Source organism: Diabrotica undecimpunctata, chromosome 2, assembly GCF_040954645.1.
Source record: "Diabrotica undecimpunctata isolate CICGRU chromosome 2, icDiaUnde3, whole genome shotgun sequence".
Taxonomy (NCBI): Eukaryota; Metazoa; Arthropoda; class Insecta; order Coleoptera; family Chrysomelidae; genus Diabrotica; species Diabrotica undecimpunctata.
In genome coordinates, this window is record NC_092804.1 from 936852 (window position 1) to 949793 (window position 12942).

A 12942-nucleotide genomic window follows, 5' to 3' on the forward strand; every position below is an offset into this window, starting at 1 on the left:
CTTTTCGTGAGATTTTTGCCAAAGGGATAAACTTTATACCTACGAGAATTAAACCAATTTCAAACAAATTAGGACGACATTTAGTTTCCCATGGATTGTCATCAATTTCAAATATCAGGTCTTGAAACTTGATATATGGGTTCTTCTTAGTCAATATTTAGGTTCAACAGAATTTAACAAAAACTTAAAACAAATCATTTATTCAAAATATTTCTTGATATTTAAAATAAGTTGAAATCGCTGCTTTTGCCCTTTGATAAAACAAAATCTCCGGCGTTTCCATAACATCGGAATTTTTATCCTCTTTGACAGCGATATTTAAATCGATGACCATACCGAGAAGTCCAAATGTTGAATTTCCTTTCCAGTGTCTCTTCAAATCATCAAAAGTAAATAGGTTTGTTGAGCTTCCTAGAAGTTTGAGACGGTCTGTAAGGGCGTCGTGGTATATATGCAGAAGGTCTTCAAGTTGGTCTAGTTCTTTTTGAGAACAAGTGAGGAATAGGAAGTTCGATAGGTCATGAGCAGGTGATCTAACACCGGAGAGTTGCCAGTCTAAAAGCATTACTGAGTTTGGAGTTTCACGTCCATCATCCTAAAAAGAGCAGTTTAATTATATTCTAATATTAATGAGTCGTAAAGAAGAAGTCTTTAATTGAACAAATTTAAATCTAAAAAAATACTTAAATCATTATTAAAGACTAAAGATTGAGGAAAAAAAACTATTTAAGATTACAAGATATAAATATTTGACATATACGTTGTTGGCGACTTCCGGTTTTACCGGAAGTGATATCGAGTTTTAAATATTTTATATTTCTATATCAGCCATAGTCAAACAGATGGGAGAATTGTAATCTAATGTGCAGTCTATATGAAACCTAACGTATACTTACTAGTGAATACTTAAACATATAATTATTGTTCCAATTGTCTCCATGACAAATAACATCCTGTCCATCTACTGCACGAATCTCTTTATCTTCAATTTTAAACGCATCTTCTAGCTCAGCTTCCAGCCGTACACTGAGTTCTACATCTCCGGTCATTTTGAGGACATTCGCCATCTCTTCTATTCTACTTTTCACGTATTCCTGCATATCGTTCTGTGCGGCAAATATAGCGTGGATATCTGGAAAACGTTTACATAAATCTTTAAACTCTTCGGGGTGTTGATCTCTAAATGCAAATGAAATGGCATGGAGTTTTCCATATTCACGAAGTATCAGTTTGCAGTGATCCATATCGAAAGCTTTTCTTCTATCATGCATTCTGTATCCCTTGTTCGTTACGTTTTCAATAAGAATAACTTGTGCGTTTTTATCGTTGAGACTATAAAAGTATTTTGGCGCACTGTCAAAAACATCCTCTACATTTTTCCTTAATTCAAATGTCCTAAATGTTGGCAATACTGTATGGTATATTAATGTCTCTATTATGAATGCGTTTTTTACTGTTTCACGTTGTTGATTAAAGTCGTGTTTTAGAACTACGTGTAAGAATTTTTCTTCATTTGAATGAGTACACTTCACAGTTAAAAAGATAATATCACTCATATAACCAGTATCTTTATCAGGTTTTCCATTAAACTCGATTTGGTAGTCTTCATATTTTTGATCTTGTAGAAATTGAATCACCCATGATTTAATTTTTGCTTGAGAAACCATTTTAACACCAATATTGAACTATACTTAATTATATCTCATGTTGCACAACGCTGCGTAAGTGCTAGATAATGATCATAATAGATAGTGGATAGACAACCAACCTGTAATATACGAATAAACTCAATAAACTACAATTTATTATACCTACGTCACTGAACTACATTATGCTGTTGGTTGAGCCGCTGAAAAGATGGAATGATCATGTGAATGGCACGCACTCTTAAATATTTCTCTTCCTATGTTACCGCTTTTCCCACGTTTACACCGCTCAACAAAAACGAACTAACAATGTTGCTATAATGTATTTATATCGTTTTTTAGAGGTTATTGATTTACATTAATTTTAAACATTTTCACAAAATTCACCAGCCAGCGAAAGTGAAACACAAATCATGATACATAAAACATTTAAGTTATAGTATCATGACACAAATAATGACGGTGTAAACAGCTTCCCATAAGGTCTAGTTTCGAGCGCCTGTCGATGCTTGCATTGAGTGATCATGCGACCTTGGATTCCATGTTTTAAGCGGCCAGGGTTTTTTTTTTTTATAGTTGCCATTTATCTTTGTTTGCAATTGCTTGAAGTTGAAATGAGTAAATATTTTCTATGGTTTGTCTACACTTTGATAATCTAATACATATGGATATGTAAACTCCATTCGCTTAGCTCGGACAAATTTTGACAGATTCATTGTCGGAAACCTACAACACAACAATTCCTACTTCTCAGTATTAATAGCTCAAGTATCCTGCTATTACAGACTTCTTTCTTTAAAAAAGAAGAATTATTCTAAATAGTCGAAGTGTATACTAAACCCATCAAATTTTGGGTAGTATATATTTAAAAAATATATATTTAGTTTTATAATTTAACATAACTATTTATTATATGGTGCAGATAAATAAATATTGATTGTCGGTAATTCGCAAAGTTCTATTTTATTTACTATTTGGTTTGTTTACTATTAATATTGGCTATGAGCACGAGTGCTTGGTTGTATAGTAATTTCCAGCCACTTTTAGTCTGTCAAAAAGTAACTAACTTCGCAAAAAAATAATTACTAAATTCACTAGACAGTTCGGACTGGGATTAGCGAATCGAGTTTACTAACCTTACCTAACTCAAACAAATTGTTTAATATAAAAAATATTTATATCCAGTTAACAATTTCTTTACTTTCATAAGTTTATTATTTTCATCAAAAATTATAATATTTGTTAGACGAGGCAACACTGTTTAAAGAAATGCTCTTACTCCCTATGCACGTCCTTAAAATTGTCTTCTTCTTCGTGCGACTAGGATTACTCCTGTTTCTTTTGTTTATATTGTCATTTTGAAAATTCTGTGGAATATAGATAATATTACATTTTTTTACCCCGATAATCTGAAAAATTAAAGCTGTGCTCCAAATAATTAATTTAATAGCAAATTTTTCCAATATTTAAAGCACTGTCAAAGAAAAGTAAAAATACGTTTTTATCTGATTGTATTTTACATTAGCGTGAAGGCGTATAATAAGAGTACGCACTTAATATTAAAAGTGCGACAGTTTTTTATTTTTACGAAAATGGACTATTTATCATTCCTCACATTGTTAATCAACCATTTAAAAAGATGTTTTAGAATAGTTTTAAACCATGTTTGAATTCAAATAAGAAATATTTAATTTTGTTTGCGGAGCTGCTACTGCGTACTCTTATACACAAATTATTTGCATAAGAGTACGCATCTATATGTTTAAGAGTACGCACATTACTGAAGTATACAAAAATATTAAGACATTCCATAAATCAAACTTTATTTCTAGAATAAACACAACAAAAATACATAAAAAAAGAAATATAACAAGTATGTTTTCATATTTCTTTTTTGATTTCAAAGAATTGCGAGGTCATAGAGCACATCAAAACAAGATAGCAGGAATATCTCGGCCACATTACCAGAGGCACGAAATATGAGATACCTAATAAGGCTCATAATACAAGGTAAAATCAAGGATAAAAGATCCATAGGAAGACGAAGAATTGCGAGGTCATAGAGCACATCAAAACAAGATAGCAGGAATATTTCGGCCACATTACCAGAGGCGCGAAATATGAGATAATAAGGCTCATAATACAAGGTAAAATCAAGGATAAAAGATCCATAGGAAGACGAAGAATTGCGAGGTCATAGAGCACATCAAAACAAGATAGCAGGAATATTTCGGCCACATTACCAGAGGCGCGAAATATGAGATAATAAGGCTCATAATACAAGGTAAAATCAAGGATAAAAGATCCATAGGAAGACGAAGAATTGCGAGGTCATAGAGCACATCAAAACAAGATAGCAGGAATATTTCGGCCACATTACCAGAGGCGCGAAATATGAGATAATAAGGCTCATAATACAAGGTAAAATCGAGGATAAAAGATCCATAGGAAGACGAAGAATTGCGAGGTCATAGAGCACATCAAAACAAGATAGCAGGCATATTTCGGCCACATTACCGGAGGCGCGAAATATGAGATAATAAGGCTCATAATACAAGGTAAAATCAAGGATAAAAGATCCATAGGAAGACGAAGAATTGCGAGGTCATAGAGCACATCAAAACAAGATAGCAGGAATATTTCGGCCACATTACCAGAGGCACGAAATATGAGATAATAAGGCTCATAATACAAGGTAAAATCAAAGATAAAAGATCCATAGGAAGACGAAGAATTGCGAGGTCATAGAGCACATCAAAACAAGATAGCAGGAATATTTCGGCCACATTACCAGAGGCGCGAAATATGAGATAATAAGGCTCATAATACAAGGTAAAATCAAGGATAAAAGATCCATAGGAAGACGAAGAATTTCTTGGATAAGAAAGCTAAGAGAGCGGTATAGTTGCAGCTCAGTAGATCTTTTCAGAGCAGCCGCCAATAAGGTACGGATAGCTGTGATGATAGCCAACCTCCAATAGGAGAAGAAACTACAAGAAGAAGAAGTCACAAGAGATACAATATCTCTAACTTCAGCAATGATTGAAATAGGTTATTGGAATATGCTTCGATAAAATTGGCTATTTGCATATTTGAACAATTGTAATTCGAGCGACGTATCAGGAAATGGTCATTGAGGTAATCAATGATAACTGAATGTAAGTATTATCAAAAATAACATTTCGTTGGAATTTATGAGGAAGGCAAATCTATTAATACGCACTCTACAATTCGTAAAAAACAATTTGACAATTATTTCTAGAGCTGATGAAACGAGTTTATTTTTTAAGACACTGGCAAACAGTGGAGAGATTTACAATAGTGGTCAACACAGTGAAGTGAAGAGCTTGATACACTTTAAACGATCGTGATAAATATAACTCTGGAAACGAATCATAAAATAGTTGAGGTATAAAACTAATAACTTGTCGTTTTTATTAGATCACAATTATAGTAATAAATTAACAAATTTTTATTGTATTATTGAAAACTTTTCTTTAAATTTAAAGTATGTCTCCAGAACCGCCTTCGCTCTCGGATAATACAACTCTTCAACACTTTCCGTAAAGTTGAAGCCACCGTAGAAGTCATTGCTTACAACAATCTTCAAGTCCAGTATCATTATCACGATTCCCAAGATGGAATAATCTTTCCAATGTCTTTTCAAATCTTCAAAAGTGAATAGATCTTCACTGCTTCCTAGCTGCTTTAGGTAATTTGTTAAGAACTTGTGGTACGTTTTTAAAAGATGCTCTAGTTGGTCCAGTTCGTTTTTGGAACAGACTAAGAATAATAGTAACGCGAGGTCAAAAGCTGGTGATCTAAGGCATGCTAGTTGCCAGTCTACTAGCATTACAGCTGCTGGTTTTGTAGGATCTTTTTTCTGAAATCAAAAATATTATATTTAAGATTTTAACAATATTGAGAATAATTATATGTGGTATATTGTTTATCCAAAATTAACACTAGGAAAACCTAGCTGTTACATTTAGTTTTAAGAGGTGTAACAGTACTAAGAGAGTTAATAACAAAAAAACTATGGATGTCTGAATTCTCCAACAAAATATGTGCCACATATGGTCTATTTCCTATTTAAAATTTAATAGTTGGGGTACTGAAAGAGATAGGATTGACAAATAAAAGATATCTTTATCGTTAACATAATGTTCCATTTTGAATAAAAATCGACCTGTTCTAATAGTATTTTCACAAAATCCACTGAATATTTCGAGACATTAGGGTAAACTCTTTCGTTTGCTTCAGTGAATTGAATTCAAAAGGAAATTATTTCTAGCGTCCCTCAGGATTCTTATTTGGGCACATTTATAAAATATATCATATCACCATTAGAAAGTCCCTCTAAAAAATGATACAACAGCTAGACATCAACATCACAAGAGCTGGGATGATACAATAAACCGGACTATGTCTTACAATCAAACAAAGAAAGCTTGAATATCTAGGCCACATATTGAGACACGATAAGTACCGTTTTCTGCAATTGATTGTCCAGGGGAAAGTAGACAATAAGCGAGGGCCAGGCAGGAGAAGACACTCGTGGCTCCAAAATCTGCGAAAGTGGTTCGGGCTCACATCGGTCGAACTATTCAGAAGCGCCGCAAACAAGATCAGAGTTGCCATGTTGATAGCCAACGTTCGCAACGGACAGGGTACTTGAAGAAGAAGAAGATGTCTTACAATAAGAAGAAGATTAAAAATAATGTTATTATATCTTCGATTGCTTGTAATGATCTCCTATTTGCGGATGACTGTTGCTTTATGTCTATCTATATAAAAGGCTATGATGACAAGTCACACCGTTTGTCCAGTAAACTAACGACTCCATCTAGGTAAGAAATCTGAACTACCACCATTTGACATTTCAATCATATTTTGTTCTTGAAACGATACGTTTAATTAGAAATACAAAAAATATTAATTACATATTTATATAATTAATAATTAATTTTAATAATAATTTTAAGGTAGAATTTAATACAAAATGCTTAATTTAAAGTTTTATGTAAGTTTAGATTTAAAATTCTAGCGTCACCTAGGAAAGAAAACTGAACAGATAAACTGACAGATAAAATAAAGTAAAATTATCTGACATATAAAATATTAAATATTTATTTACTAAATTAAGTACTGAATAAACAGTTATCTAAAAAATAAATTGTGTTTATTGTAGTTCATTATTATGTTGTAGGTTATCGTGAAATCAAAAATATAATCTAAATATTGTTGTTTAGTGTACGTTAGAGACATGATGGATATTAAAATATTTAATGAAATCGGAGAGTATGATCAGTTTGATGTTTAATGTTAATAAACTTAGTGCGAGAATATATCATTTAATGCAGAATTGAACATTTTAATTTTTGTAATGAAAAAGACTTTTTAAAAAGATTAAGATTAAGTAAACCGACAGTGATCTGTATTCTGAGAAAATATTGTAAATAGTTGTTAATAAATGATTATAAAAATGGGTGTATATATATTTTCATTTACTTAGTTTAGGCTAGTTTACCTAGCCTTAAATAGGAGGAAGACAGAAAGAATTAAGTGAAGTTATCATAGATGCAATTGATTGAATCCTCCGTCGCATGGTGACGGGCATAATCACTAGTCTATAATAACAGCTGACTGCACTCAGTGATTGGTGTAACGTATATTAAATGTTGGAAAGAGACATTTAGTAAGGTTTTATCCAATTTTGTTTAATTGCCAAGTTGGTGTGGAAACTTTAAACTCTAAAAATACAGTTAAAGATTTGGGAGCCGTACTTAATTAATTAGACAACATTTTTAACGAATTAGGGTTATGTAAATTTGTATTATGATATAAATATAAAGACGCCAAAAACTGGTACCTACACCAAAATTGTTCATCTAACATTCCTGTTTAACGGTCATCACGTAGGACAACTGAACATTGAAGGAAAGACCTACTTGACAACTGCTGGATGGATATACACTAGGAGTAAGAAGTAAAAAATAATATTTCTACTAATATGAATCAAATATATTACTTACATCATACAGAAACATATGATTATGATTCCAGTTATCGCCATGAACAAAAACAGCCTGTTCTTCTTCAGAATTTAGAGTAATTTTACCGTTAAAACGATTCTCCAATTCTTTCATTAGTTTAATACTCAGTTCCTCATCGCCGTTCCTTTTCAACAATTCATTTATTCCAGCAATATCCTTTCGTATACTATCTTTTTGCTCCTCTATATATACACTATAAAATTCTTCTGTACCACATAAAGCTTTAAATTTTTCTGGTTGTTGGTCTTTTAACGCAAAAGATAAAGCATGGAATTTGGCGTAAGCTTCTAGTAAAATGTAGCAGTGATTCATGTCAGCACAAGCTGTTCTATCCATTAACTTATATCCTAATTTAACTATGTTTTCAGTTATAATTACTTGTGCGTTTTGATCTGTAAAACTATCATAATACTTTGGAATAACATTCAAACTTGGTAAGTTCTTCGACTCTAAGAACTGATTGAAAGTTTCTACTACTGTCCTGTAAATGTGTGTCTCTATTCTAAATGCAAGTGCTATTAACGGCGAGCTCTTGTAAAAATCATGTTTTATGATCAAATTTAATGTTTCTGGTTTGTTATTTTCAGTCGAGTAACGCACTGTCACTAGATGTATATCACTTAAATATCCGCAGTTTTCTATTGTACTTATGTCGTCGACGATTTGATATCCTTGGATCCGCCGTCGCGTCATAAACTGCTTCACCCAGTGCCCTACTAATTCTTTCGAGTTTACTTTTTCGTTCGAGTCCATTTTTATATATAAAAAAAAGAAAATGAACCGAATGAGATCGCAAAACGACTGTATTTAATGTACTTTCGCGAAAGGGATCGCGACACCACTGTAGATAGCAGCAGCAGACTGAAAAATTCAAAACACGAGATAATATGTGTAATAAATGTTGTTTAGCAGCGGCGTATCTTTCATAGATACATAATATTGTTTTATTATTTCACTAACTTATGACGAAGAGTATGTTCACATAAGTGAAATGTGTATTTCTGTAACTTCGTTACAGAGGTTTTACAATTTTTTAACAGAATATATATAATCTGTTTAATTTTTTGTTCTTTCATTAAAAATTTTGTTTTGCTAGGGTATTTGCCCGTATTACCGATTAGGCCTTATATACGATTATTCGTGCATATAGTTTATAGCCTGAATGAAGTAGGCTAATATATACTTCAGTAACTATTTATGTTTGTTCTTTTACATTTTTTAAAATGTGATTTAGCTCATGCAATTGCCATTCCTTTGTAACTTGAGGTATGCAGATGAGATTGTGCTAATGGCAGAGAATGTTAAAGATTTGCAGAGATTAGTCCAAAAAGTTTATACGACAAGCTTACATTGTGGCTTAAATATTAACTTAGATAAAACCTAGTTTGTAATTTTTACCAAGAAATCAAATATCAATGCTTCTTCTTCTTCCTTCTTGAATGTAGGCTTTAAAGCCTGTTTTTTCTTCATTATTAGCCTCCTAAATTTTTTTAAATGATCGCACCATCTTTTTCTTTGTCTTGTAATACTTTTTCGTCCATTTGGTGACTTATCTCGTGCTACTCGTATTATCCTATCCTCTGACATTCTACTAATATGTTCGTTCCACTCCTGTTTCCCTTTTGTCACCCATCCGTTTATGTCTTCTAGATTGCATGCTCTTCTTATGTTTTTCCTTTTTTTCCTATTCAAGACTTTTCCCTGATATTCATCGGAGTATTTTCATCTCTGTTGTTTCTAGTAGTCATCTCTCTTTAGACATGTCAGGTGTCTCTGCCGTGCCAGTTGTCTCTGCCGTGTATGTTAATATAGGTCTAAATGTTAATGCCCAACTTATTATTGATGGTCAAAATATCTCACGTTCAGATAAATATAAATATATTAAGAAATTATGTATGTTATTGGAACTTTAAATGAGAATAATATTTTTTCAATGGAACTATCAACCAGAATTGAAAGTTCACGTAACTCATTTATAAAAATGAAACAATTTTTTGTAATAGAAATTTGAGTGTCGACATAAAAATGAGCATGTTTAGATGTTACATATTTAGTATCCTCCTATCCTGTATAGAGGCAGCTTCTTAGACTAAAGCGTTGATGAGAAAAGTGAAAGTTTTCGAGATGCAGCTTTACAAAAGAAGCCTGAGAATATTTTACGTAGACAGAGTCACGCATTAAGAAGAAGAAACAGAACTAAATAATGAAATGAAGATACAAAAACTACAATACTTTAAGATCACGTAATTAGAGGAATAACATATAAGCTTCTGCAGAATATTATACGTAATCTGTAATCTGTGGAAAGATTTTATGAAAGCGTAGTGGTGAAAGGAGATAAATGTTATGGCTGTGTAATCTCAGAGAGTGGTTTTATTGCCCGTCTAACTAGCGTTTTAGAGCAGCAGTTAACAAAATGGAAATAATCATGCTGATCGCCAACCTTCGAATAAGATGGTACTTTGAGCGAGTGAGTAGAATTTTACCACCAAATGGAGTTAACAGTACCACATAGGTTGGATTATTAATCAATCTTTTGACGTGATAATGTCTTAAATTAGGTTGTGGCTCGGAGTCACTCATGAAAAAGTGTAACGCCCGCTCACGTCTGTTACGATGAGTCACCGAACGAGAGAGAGGCCCGCCGGACCGGCGAATGCTTTGCGTCTCTCTCCCACTCAAACATGATCGGTCCGCTGCGCGCGCAGCACTAGAGAATTAGGCGCTTTGAATCGGTGCGTGCTTGTGTCTCTGTCTTTCTCGAGCGTTCTTGGCGTTGGAAAACCGAGAAAGCGTCATAATACAAGTTCACACGTGTGGTTAAAGTATCGTCAGCTGTGTCTGTAGTGAAAATGTGGAGTGCTTAGATTCGTCATTTACAACAACTACAACAATAAAGGTAAATAATTGTACACTAATATTTCATTATCGTAAACTATGATTGATTGATTAATTGTTAGATTGACACAAAAGTTGAGAAACTGAGTTTATAGGTTTATAGGTTATGTCATACTATTGACAAATGTTGATAGTGTTAAGTAAATTATTAGTTTAAATCACTCTGTTATCAATCGTAATTCAGTCGATTGAGAAGAAACAGCGCGTTTCAACTGCAAACAACTATTGTGCAATTTAATAATATTCATATCAATAAATATTCTACCGAGAAAAAGACGTTGTCACGTAAAATCTTCGCCCGTAAAACGGACTTTACAGGCAACCGATTTTTTTTGGTCTAGATCCAACGTGTCTTGCGATAACAGTGACACCTCGAGTAAGATGTCATTTTTTATCACGCATATTGGTATTAGTCTAGCAAAGCTCTAGTTCTATGTTACCCAATTATAAACCCTGCTGGTTAAAGCCGTATTTTCGCATACCACAAAGAAAATGAACTATTTTTGCATTAGTCCTAATATTTGCAAAGCATTATAAGTATATAAAGATCCTTTACGTATATACAAAAATAATAGACAAATGTGTACAGAATCAAACCATGTGCTTGTTTCTATTAATTTTATCTTACAGAGCGGTTCTTTTTCTTTAAGTGCCAACATACGTAGCACTCACTTAGGTTTTCTTTTCATGGATATTTCCCTGTATAATTAGTTGGCAAGGCAAGATTGAGAGTAAGAGACGTAGGGGACGTAGACGTATATCCTGGCTGGCAAATCTTAGGAGGTGGACTGGTCTAACGTCAACTCATATATTTCGAGCTGCTGTGAATAGAATAAGATGGGTCAAAGATGGGTACATTTAGAAGAAGGTTATTAGTTGGAGAAGGTTTATCTCCCTGCACTTGTAATATGTTCGAGGAATTCAATTTTTTTTTGTGTTTATAATTTTCACTTCTTTATTCATTATTTTTAGAACTTTTTTGTTTGTGGTGTGATAAGTTATTTACATAGCCTTTAAAAGTATCCAAACATTAAGAATGGTCGAAGAACACTTTTATAACCGCACAAATAATGGTAGTTTTCATTGAGTTTGCCTTGTGGATGTTACGACACTGGTTTTTCGATATAAAAGATAACCTTGAGTGCACGGAAAACCCGCGGGATGAATAACCGTGTTATTATTTCATTAATGTAGTGAAGGTTGATTTAGTCACGTAAACTGTTATTGATACTGTTTTTTCTGTATATTTACATACCAAATTGTTAGATTTGTTGACAAATAATGTTGTTTAAATTATTTTTAAGATCTTTTCTCCTGAAATTGCCCCCTTTTATTGATATACTTGAAAAGGTCATAATGATACTCAAATTTAACAGCAGTAACTTTATAGAGAATATTTTAAGAAACAAAAATTTCACAGTTTCTAAACTGTTTCTTACCTATCGAGACACATTTCTTTCTTCCATTGTTTAAAGACCCATTAAGATAGGTAGATATTAAATTTTTATCAATTTCAGATATCGAATCTTGAAACTTAATATTTATATGGTTTTCTCTTAGTCATAATTTGGATTCAACAGAATTTATCAAACCTTTAAAACACAAATTATTTATTTAAAATATAGTAATTAATAGGAAGTTCGATAAGTCGTGAACAGATGCTCTAACAATAGAGTTGCTGAAACGAGGATTTGACAGTCGTCACCCTAAAAACAGTAGTTCTATTATATTCTAATTTTCTATAATGATCCTGTAATCTGCTATTTCTTGGACCTACGGTATACAAAGAAGGTAACAGGGTCAGTGCTACGCTTCAACTGCCTATTTAACTCTAGTTTGACACAAGGTGCTTAATTTATTTAGGCTGAGTCTACGTGGACCCCGTAGACATTTTAAAAATGTCTAAAATGTTTTAGCCGACGCTGGGAATCGATCCAGGGTTTTCAGCGTGATAGTCAGACACTCTACAGTATGAGCTATTTGGCCCATATTCCAATTTTATATCTCCTAAAAAAACGAGTTATAAATAAATATAATATCATATATAAGCATATAATAATATGCTTAAATTACTAATAAATAACAAATATTGGTTTAAAATATGTACAATTATTATCTTATCTTAAAATAAATAAAAAAACTGGATAAAAAAAAAGTACATTATTTTGACGGAACTAAACAATCAACACTACATATAACGTAAACAAAAAACAACGATAAAGAAATATTTAGGAGGAGGGCCGGAACTAGGAGATTTGTCAGGGTGGACAAAGATTAGTTTATACCATCCACCAAAGAATAATACCTTTGTAAGCTATTTTGTCGATGCGGTAATTGAAATT

At 32.6% G+C, this 12942-nt stretch overlaps 2 protein-coding genes across 2 annotated transcripts; both read right to left on the reverse strand.

Annotated features, from left to right (window-relative positions):
- Positions 1–184: 184 nt before the first annotated feature.
- Positions 185–1886, reverse strand: LOC140433128 (uncharacterized). Its single transcript, XM_072521179.1, has 2 exons — positions 897–1886; positions 185–595 (listed from the first exon to the last, which is right to left on the reverse strand). Exons 1-2 carry the CDS (start codon positions 1665–1667, stop codon positions 203–205), a joined length of 1164 nt encoding a protein of 387 aa, XP_072377280.1. The 5' UTR covers positions 1668–1886; the 3' UTR covers positions 185–202.
- A 3172-nt stretch (positions 1887–5058) lies between these two features.
- LOC140434025 (uncharacterized) lies at positions 5059–8565 on the reverse strand. The gene is made up of 2 exons (XM_072522005.1): positions 7682–8565; positions 5059–5529 (listed from the first exon to the last, which is right to left on the reverse strand). The coding sequence occupies exons 1-2, from the start codon at positions 8453–8455 to the stop codon at positions 5119–5121; spliced, it is 1185 nt and encodes a 394-aa protein (XP_072378106.1). The 5' UTR covers positions 8456–8565; the 3' UTR covers positions 5059–5118.
- Positions 8566–12942: the final 4377 nt, after the last annotated feature.

What these genes read in the sequence shown, in the direction of transcription:
- LOC140434025 (XM_072522005.1), bottom strand. Translation starts at nt 8,455, where the DNA reads ATGGACTCGAACGAAAAAGTAAACTCGAAAGAATTAGTAGGGCACTGG. An exon ending in ATCATATGTTTCTGTATGAT is followed by an intron (nt 5,530 to 7,681) that starts GTAAGTAATATA and finishes TTTTGATTTCAG; the next exon opens with AAAAAAGATCCTACAAAACC.
- LOC140433128 (XM_072521179.1), bottom strand. Translation starts at nt 1,667, where the DNA reads ATGGTTTCTCAAGCAAAAATTAAATCATGGGTGATTCAATTTCTACAA. An exon ending in ATATGTTTAAGTATTCACTA is followed by an intron (nt 596 to 896) that starts GTAAGTATACGT and finishes TGCTCTTTTTAG; the next exon opens with GATGATGGACGTGAAACTCC.